The 9,611-nt window shown below is 48.8% G+C and overlaps 1 protein-coding gene across 4 annotated transcripts in view; it reads right to left on the reverse strand.

The window, feature by feature from the left end:
- Window positions 1–12: 12 nt before the first annotated feature.
- ATAT1 (alpha tubulin acetyltransferase 1) overlaps window positions 13–9,611 on the reverse strand; it is a 12,765-nt gene continuing 3,166 nt past the window's right edge. Inside the window, exons 7-13 of one of the 4 annotated variants that reach the window (XM_007449202.1) lie at window positions 5,980–6,025; window positions 5,792–5,860; window positions 4,134–4,205; window positions 3,720–3,963; window positions 855–934; window positions 721–763; window positions 13–371 (exon numbers count right to left, since the gene is read on the reverse strand). In XM_007449202.1, coding sequence (XP_007449264.1) covers window positions 197–371; window positions 721–763; window positions 855–934; window positions 3,720–3,963; window positions 4,134–4,205; window positions 5,792–5,860; window positions 5,980–6,025 — 729 coding nt within the window. In that variant the 3' untranslated portion in view covers window positions 13–196. Of the gene's footprint in view, window positions 372–720; window positions 764–854; window positions 935–2,556; window positions 3,191–3,719; window positions 3,964–4,133; window positions 4,206–5,791; window positions 5,861–5,979; window positions 6,026–9,611 lie in introns of those variants that run through there. The other 3 variants (XM_007449203.1, XM_007449204.1, XM_007449205.1) reach the window with 3 other exon arrangements.

Genomic DNA, 9,611 nt, shown 5'->3' on the forward strand with positions numbered 1-9,611 from the left:
TTTTCAGTAGCTCTCGTGATAAAAATAAATACTTTATTGCTGTGGTTAAAAATAAGATACAAATGACTTGGCACTGATAATAAAGCCTGTCAAATGAATGAATGAATGAATACATCCATTGTGAGGGCGGGTTTTGGCTAGGTCCTGTGTGAGAGAGAAATAATACTGACTTTGAAGGTGTGAGAGGGGGCTGCGGTCACCAAGGCCTGGTGCTGCGACGTTCCTGCAAGTTTCGAATGAACCTGGCGTTGAACATATCCCCACCCATTGTCCAGGACTGGGCTGGTGGAGCCTGGGCCTGTGGAGGAACTGTGTGCATGGGTTCCTCCCCAGACCCATGCTGTGACAAGACCTGCTCCTCACTGGCAGACCTAGTAGGTGGGAGATGGAGAGTGGGTTACAGGGGTACTAAAGGGAGAATTAAAATCACAGCTTCTTAAAGGGCTGACTGGCTCTTGTGTAGAGGATGTATGATGGGGTATGAGGCTGGAACCATTAGTGCTATGTCCAAACCTGAAACCCCTCAGAGACTGCCAAAGGGAAGCACTCCAGTCGATCCTATGGGGAAAGAGGCTTGTAGGGTGTTAGGTGGAAGGCTTTGTGGGAGGAGCTGGTGTCCAGTTCAGAGAGTGAGAGTTAGGAGGAGGAAGTAGCTGAGAGTGATGTTAGGAAAGGAGTCAGAGGTGGTGCGAGGCTGGTAGGGGAGTGGTCAGACCTCACCTATTCTCAGTTTCCTGCTCCCCCTGCTTCAGTTCTTGGTTGCCTGTGGAAATACCAGGCATGTGCATGGCAAGGCTGGAGTAGGTACTGAATATGGCCTACTTGATTTGAGGATAAGGAGATGAATAACTTACCTGTATTGGGGGATGAGGAATTCAACCGCCCATGGCGGCTATAGCTGCAGCTTTGGGCTACCAGCCCTGGGGGAGTCCTGCTGTAGAAGAAATGTGAGATGATGGGGAAAAGGCTACAGGATGAAAGATGAGTGGGTATGCAGGAATCAGAGAATAATAAAAGGAACAGCACAGGAACAGAGAGAGGGGTAGTTATCATTCCTATGGGATTTTAATCTAAGTTGTGCCCCAGAAAAGGGAAGGGAGCTCATTTTATACCCCAAGATTTTCTGAAGCAGTCCTGACTTGCTGCTTTATTACTCCTAGTTGAGGTAATGTGTTAAAAGTAAGGCCACATGTGCTCCAAATCATGTCATAAAAACAAATTCAGGGGAATTCCCTGGCAGTCCAGTGGTTAGGACTCCATACTTCCACTGCAGGGGGCACAGGTTCAATCCCTGGTTGGGGCCTGGTCGGGGAACTAAGATCCCACAAGCTGTGTGGTTCGGCCAAAAACAAACACACACACACACACACAACCAGATTCACATATATGCAAAAAAAATTTTTTTGTTGGACCAGGTGCCCTGATGTTTGGTTTGGAAAACATGATTACCTTAATTTTAGGATACTTCAGCCAGAGGGAAATAGGGAGTGGTAAGGCTGAATTTAGGAAAAGGACTGTCTTGAGAAAGAGATCCAAGGGTTTAGTGAGGGAGAAGCCAGGAAATCAGCGGGAAGAGGAATTCAGGAAACAATTAGGGGACTGTTATCAGGAGGCAATTAGTGGATCCCAGAGATGTTAGTGAATCTTAACATCTCAGCAAGGGCTGGCCTGGGGTAAAGGGTAGAAATGACTAGGGAGAGCTAGAGGTTTCTGGAGAGAATGGAGGAGTAGATATAGAAGGCTACACAGAGGGATCCAGCGACTACATGAGAGTAGACAATCCACAGAAGATCCCACAATGAAGATGGGGACAGGCAGACACCAGATCCTGCAAGGGGAGCTCTAAGACTGCTTGCTGGAAGATCTGCAGATCTCAGAGGTGAGGGAGAGAGAGGGAGAGAGGTCCTGAGATCCCAGGAAAATAAGGGGTGACGCACAGACGAGGCTGAGACCTTAAGGTTTGTTTGGTGTTTTTTTTTTTTCTTTTGTAGTTTTTATCATTGAAAATGTCCATTTAAAAAACACAAAAGAATTCACACTTTATTCAGACAACACTGAGAGGGAGAAGAAAAAGGAATGAGTCAGAAGAGAGGGAGATCCTGCTCCCAAGGATTTTGGGAATACAGTAGGGGTATCAACTAGCACACATCAGAGGGTAGGGAGGGGGAAGGATGTTCTATACCCTGGGTATGGAGCAGGGAAGAAGGTTCTTGCTATGGAGGAAAGAAGAAAGGAAGGCCAGAGGATGAGTTCCCCCATCATCTCAAGACAATCTCACAAGACAGGAATCTATCAGCATCTAGCGACCAGGGAGGGATGGCTGCGAGAGGGTATTCCAGGAGATAACAGAGCCTTGAGACAGGCTTAGCTTCTGAAACTTGGCTAAGAGTGATCCTAGGGTGCTTGCTGGGATCTACTGCCAAGAAACAAACTCCCTCACAGAACCTGGACCCAGGGGAAGTGGTGGTGTCTGTTGAAGTGTGGCGAGTGTAGAGCCTCAAAGCAGACATCAGCTTGGGGGTCCCCTGACAGATACACATACACACAACATGTGGAAATTAAGGGTTTGGCAATGTTGAGTGGATCCCTTGGGGAGCTGGTAAGTCCCTGTCCTACCTGACTGGACTGCTCTGAAGCAGCGCTCACTCACTGGCTGGCGTCAGCAGGCTGATAGGGTAGCTGTGGTCGGTAGCACGAAGCAGTATTGGAGCTACCAGGAGACAGTGTAGTGGGACATAATGTAAGATTCATTCCATGGACAAGACTCTTTAAAAGGTTTCCCTGGCAGAGGAGGCCCTTGGACCTTCCATGGTGTTCTAGAATCTGACTGCAAGCAAGACTGTGCTTCTCTGGATAATTAGCAGGAGCCGCCCAACCAAGAAGTCTGGCAGCAAATGGGCTGTCTGTGGGAGAGCGTTCAGAGCCCGAGTTAGGAGAGAGGGGGTGCTTTCTATGGTAAGAAAAGCTACAAAGCATTAGGCCATCTGGGACCCTGACAACCCAGTTGTCCAAGAAAGGGGAAGAGGGAATCCTATGGGCTCTGTCAGGTTCCCCTGGATGCTGGGGGATACAATGGAAGATCCGGTCTGGGGTTCTCAGGGAGGGAGTCTCTGCCCTTGCCAGGTCTCCCAGGGAGGGGAGAGGCTTAGCTGTCTGTCAGTATCGACTCTCATCAGAGCGGGGAAGGGAGCTGTGGAAGGATGTTATGGACAGGAGGAGGGGAGAGGGGAAATGGGGGGGAGAGAAAAACAGAAAGAGAAGTCAGAGGTGGAGAGAAAGCTGGGGAGAGAAAAAAAGGAGAGGCCCACTCTGCCTGCCGGGATGGGCTCCTGCCACACAAGGCACTGACCCAGGGCTGGTGGCTCCCCAAACTGTGTCAGAGATCCTGCCCCTTCCCAGCAAATGTTAAACCATGATTTCCCCAATCTTAGAGGCTCAGTCACCCACCCAACGGATCTGTGTTCTTCCTGTGCTTCCTCCCAGCTCTCACTTAAACTACAGTCCCTAGACTCTACATAAAGTTCTATTCTGCTCCTTCACTGTAATTTATTTCCAGACCACTCCCATAAATATTTTCCAATATATTCTTCTTGAAAGGTTTCAGGACTCTCCAGTCTTCCTGTCCTATTGCTTCATGTCTCTGATGGATTTACACTGCCCTCTGCCATTTCTAACACCCTGACAGTCGTGACATTCCCTAACCCTCCAGCTCCTATTACCTGGTGCGGCGACGCTGGGCTGGGCTGCCGCCTGGGTCAGTAGCAAGCAGAAGGCGGGCGGTGGGGTGCGGGGGGCAGAGGCGCAGGGAACGCAGCAGCTCCTGCTCTGGCACGAAGGGGCGGAGGGGACCCCGTTCTGGCGAGTTTCCCAGGCTGCTGGAGCGCGGGGGTGGGTGGGCTGGAGGTGTAGCACGGCGAGGGGCTCTGTTCAAGGGCCAGGGAGGCTCCACAGCTACCTTCAGAACTGGGGAGAGGGAGAAAAAAGAGCAAGACAGAGAAGAAAAAAGGAAAGGGAAGAGAGTCATGACAGCAAAGATTAGAGTAGAAAAAAGAGAAATCAGAGCCTTTAGACAGAACAAATCTTTCCCCTGGGTTAAGGCCCCCCCAGGCCCAGACCCCCTACCCCAGTCTTACATTCTCGGTCACTAGAGGAGTATGGCTTTATGTCTCCCTCTGCTCTCTTGGGTGGCAGCTTCCTTGCTGGAGCTGGCAGTGGAGAGGACACAGGCAAGGTAAGCATTAGGAGGCATACTGTGCACCCCTTCACTACCCCCACGACCCCAAACCTCTGATCCCTGACACCACAGTTCCTCCGGAGAAAGGAGACTTCAGCTCCACAGCAGAAGCAGCTCTGTGGCACTGCCATCACACCAAAATGGAATTCGGGGGGAAGGCTGGAGCATTTTGAGGAGAGCCAGAAGGAGTAGGCTGAATGCAGAGTTGGGGGGAAAGATCTGGGGGAGACTGTGGGGCCTGGGAGACGCAAGAGAAGGCAGCCAAGGGAGGCGAGCTCTTACTGTCAATGGGCGCTGTCAGGCCCCCCTGGGATTCTGGGGCAGTGGAATGGTCCCAGCTGGGCCACCGAGGACCCCAGGTCCCTCTAGACGAGATGGACAAAGCCCTTGGTTAATCAGGAATTGCTTTGGAGAGGTCAGGGGAGGCTGGGGTGGGGCAGAACCTCCCCTTCCGGATCAAAGATAGAAATTTACGTTTTATAAGGGGAAAAAAAGGATGAGGTAAAAACACAGACACCTGGAAAGGAGTTACCAGACAGAGTAAATGGGAGGCTAATGGACTGTCCCAGGCCTGCCTCCAGCCTCCTCACTTCTCCACTTGCCCCTCCCTTTCCCTCTCAAGAGGTTCTTTCTCCATCACGCGTGGCAAATGAGAGACTGCCCAGCGGATCCACTTAAACTTTAGGGTCCCTCCCGTGTGGACCTGGTCCTCACTGTCCTTGTTGGCTCTCTCTCCCTCTCACAGCTTTGGTCAGCAGGAGCTAGATGGGGGAAGCCTTGGAAAGCAGAGCCGGTCATGGATATGAACTGCCTCTCTGAGCCTGACATTGGTGGATGCTAATCACTGTTGACAGATTGCTGTCTGGGTGGTGGTTACTCTGTTTCCTGGCCACGGAGGAGGTGAGAGAGCTAGCCACAGAGCCAGCTCCTTCAGGAAAGGGCCCTTCTGTGCAAGTGCGCACAGCACGGCCAGCAGAGGGCTGTGCCGCTCGGCCTTGAGAAGGAGGAAGGGGTGGGGCTCAGCCCGGCAGGGAGCATGTGTGTGGATGAGGATGGAATGTGGAACCTGGGCAACATTTCAGTACCTCCTAGGTATGGTTTCTCCAGATCAATTTCATTATTTGGTTGGATATGTTACAAATTCTGAGTGTTACCTTCTAAAACTAGTATTTAAGCTTTGGACCATTCATGTCACTATTCTATGACTGGAAATGGAAGGGCTGACTGCACTTGCCTGTCCCTCACTGGCTGACAGAAGCCTGAGGAGTTTATGAAGGAACATGACTCTGGCCTATTTTGATGGGCCTGAAGCAGCAAGAGGCTCCATCAATGTCAACTGTCAAACAGGCTTCCAATGAGCTTGCTTAGTTGAAAGTCTTGCCAAATATAAATACACTGAGCTCCCATGAGGGCAGAGGACACAGGTAATGTCTGCTGGGGACTTGGGTTGCTTTAGAATTCTCCCAAACTGCCCACAGATTGCACTGAGTTCCCAGTGGCCTCCAGAGTGACTAGCCATCACAGCACTACAGATCCACCCATTCAATACAGCTTTACCAGCGGGCATAGGATCGACCGCAGCAGCACAAGAGTGTCGAATTGCCCTCAGAGAGGTAGCAGGGGGCCCTGTGAGGAAGGAAGCGGTGGTGCCCCTCAGTGAGGGGTCCGGTGGGACCAAGAATCCACCTCCTTCCTTCCCCTCACCCCAACTGCTTGACCAACACACACAAGGTGAGAAAACTTACGATGCTGATGGGCAAAGAATCCTTCGAAGATCACAAAGTTGTTCACCTGTAAGATGAAACACACGAAATATATTTGTCCATTCAACCACTCAGTACATACTTGCGTATAAAACCCTGTGCTAGAAAAACCACAGTGGAAGGAACGAAAGCCAGCCTTCCTGTCCTTGTTGACAGACTTAGTTAAAATCTCAGACCCTGGGGCTTCCCTGGTGGTGCAGTGGTTGAGAGTCCGCCTGCCGATGCGGGGCACACGGGTTCGTGCCCCGGTCCGGGAAGATCCCACATGCCGTAGAGCGGCTGGGACCGTGAGCCATGGCCGCTGTGGCTGCGCGTCCGGAGCCTGTGCTCCGCAATGGGAGAGGCCACAACAGTGAGAGGCCTGCGTACCGCAAAAAAAAAAAAAAAAAAAAAAAAAATCTCAGACCCTGACAAGCTGATCCTAAAGTTGAATTGCAGAGGACCTTGAATAGCCAAAATAATCTTCAAGATTAACAAAGGAATAACAAATTTGGGGAGGATTCACACTTCCTGATTTCAAAACTTACTACAAAGCTACAGTAATCAAAATAGTGTGGTAGAGGCACAGGATAGACATACAGACCAATCGAATGAATAGAGTTCAGAAATAAACCCATGTGTCTATGGTCAATTGATTTTCAATAAAGGTGCCAAGACCATTCAATAGGGAAAGTATAACTTCTTCAACAACTGGTGTTTGGATAACTGAGTATCTACATGCAAGATAATTAATTTGGACCACAAAATAGCTAAAAATGGATCAAACAGCTAAATGTAAGAGCTAACACTATGAAACTCTTAGAAGGAAACATTGAGGAAAATCTTGATGACTTTGGATATGGTTTCTTAAACATGACACCAACAGCATAAGCAACAAAAGGAAAAAATAAATTACATTTCATCAAAAGTAAAAACTTTTGTGCATCAAAAGACACTATCAAGAAAATGAAAAGCGGGGCTTCCCTGGTGGCGCAGTGGTTGAGAGTCCGCCTGTGGATGCAGGGGACGGGTTCGTGCCCTGGTCCGGAAGGATCCAACATGCCACGGAGCAACTAAGCCCATGCGCCACAACTACTGGGCCTGCGCTCTACAGCCCACAAGCCGCAACTACTGAGCCCGTGTACCACAACTACTGAAGCTCACGCGCCTAGAGCCCATGTTCCACAAGAGAAGCCACTGCAATGAGAAGCCTGCGCACCGCAATGAAGAGTAGCCCCGTTCATCGCAACTAGAGAAAGCCGCATGCAGCAACAAAGACCCAGTGCAACCAAAAATAAAATAATAATTAATTAATTTTTTAAAAAAAGGGCACAGACTTGAATAAACATTTCTCCAAAGAAGATAGACAAATGGCCAATAAGCACTTGAAAAGATGCTCAACATCATTAGTCATTAGGGAAATGCAAATCAAAACACAAAGAGATACAACTTCACAACCATTATTATGGCTATTATAAAAAGAAAAAAGAAAAATAAATTTTGGTGAGGATGTCAAGATACCAGAGCTACCACACATTGCTGATGGAGATGTAAAATGTTGCAGTCATTGTGGAAAAACCGTTTCTCAGTTCCTCAAAGAGTTAAACACAGGATTACCATATGACCCAGAAATTCTACTCTTAGGTATATACCCAGGAAAACTGGCTTGCCCAAAGTCTAGTAGCTACAAGTGGCAGAACTGGGTCTCAGATCCCAGACTCCTGATTCTAGTTGAGGCATTTCAGCCAGGAATACAGTGTAGTCATTAGAGGGGGGCTATGGGTTCAAATTCAAGCTCTACCATTTATTAGCTGTGCAAACTTGGTCAAGTCACTAATCTGTATAAACCCAAAATGGAGTCAATAATGGCAACTACCTCAAAGAAATGTACAAGGATCAACAGAGATAATGCATGTAGATACCACACAGAGCTCACGAAACATCAGTTGTTATTGGATTGGCCAAAAAGTTCGTTCGAGTTTTCCAGACGGATGTTACAGAAAAACTGGAATGAACTTTTTGGCCAACCCAATATTATTTACACTCTATACTGCCCTGCTCTTACATGTTACCTGTGTAATGCATTTGATGCTGGATACTGTGTTTCTTCCGTTGCTCTCTACTGCCTCTTAATGGAAAAATGATGTCCTACTCTGGGAGCACAGTCTAAGGAGACCCTGTCTATCTCCTGCTGTAATGTCTACCAACCCACCCACCCTCATCCTCCCCCAACAAGCATATGCCCAGCACTCCAGCCACACAAAACTGCTTGCAGTGCCCTGAAAGGTAGATTAATATCTCTCTGACTCTGCTCGTGCTGGTTCCTACATGAAAAGCACCTTAGCCTGCCCACTTCTGTCCACCTGACGAACACCTTTCAAGATTAAGTCAAGCCTAACTCACTTTATGCCCCCTCTGTAAACACACCAATTAATCATGTTACAAGGGATTAACTATCTGTGCTCCTACCCAAGGCTCGCTTGTCAACCCAATCCCAAGCCCACTCAACGACACTGCTTCAGCAATTCTTCCCACTTTCTCTGACATCAGATTTTCTCTCTACTGAGTCATTCTTATGCTGTTCATTTTTATGCAACTGAAAAGAATCAACCCTCTCTTGATCCATATCCCCCTCTAGCTCTTGCTCTATTTCTGTTCACATTAAAGCAGCATTTAAAAGAGTGGCCTATTCTTTTTTTTTTTGCGGTACGCGGGCCTCTCACTGCTGTGGCCTCTCCCATTGCGGAGCACAGGCTCCGGACGCGCAAGCTCAGCGGCCATGGCTCACAGGCCCAGCCACTCCGCGGCATGTGGGATCTTCCCGGACCAGGGCACGAACCCGTGTCCCCCGCATCGGCAGGTGGACTCTCAACCACTGCGCAACCAGGGAAGCCCAAAGAGTGGCCTATTCTTGCTGCCTCCAGTTCTGAGCTGCTCAGTCTCCTAAAGCCACTCCATCCAGGCTTCCACCCACCAGTGTGCTGAAACCACTTCTCAGGAACACCAGTGGCTTCAGGCAGCTAAATCCAATGGTCACTTCCCAGACCTCTTCTTACCTCACTGATCAGTAGCATTTGACTCAGTAAGCCATTCCTTCCTTTTGCAAACACTTTCTTCACTGGCCTTGCAGGTCACTTTACTTCTAAGTTTGCATCTACTTCACTAGTCACTCCTCAGCTGCATTTGCTGCTGCCTCTCCTTCCTGACTTTCCAGGAGTGCCCAAGGGCTCAAGTCCTTGGACCACTTCTTTATAGATACTCACTCCACGGCGGTTTCATCCTGTCTCATTGCTTTCAGTACCCTACGTGTGGTGAAAACTCTCCACCTTGAACCTCTTCTCTGAATTCCAGGGAAGTAACCAACCTGGACTCATCACGGACATCTCCAATTAACATATTCAAGATGGACTCCTACTATTTTACCCCAAAGCTGCTCCACCTTCCATCAGTTAATGCAATGCCATCCTTCCAAGTGCTCAGGCGAACAACTTGGGGATAACCCTTAACTCCCTCTTTTTTTTTCACAGTCTATCAAGAAAAATTATTTGCTTTAACTTCAAAATACCTAAAATCTGACCACTCCTTACCATCTCTACTGCTACCATTTTAGACTGAGCTACCACCATTTTTCAGCA

Source organism: Lipotes vexillifer, unplaced genomic scaffold, assembly GCF_000442215.2.
Source record: "Lipotes vexillifer unplaced genomic scaffold, Lipotes_vexillifer_v1.1 scaffold657, whole genome shotgun sequence".
Classification (NCBI taxonomy): Eukaryota; Metazoa; Chordata; class Mammalia; order Artiodactyla; family Lipotidae; genus Lipotes; species Lipotes vexillifer.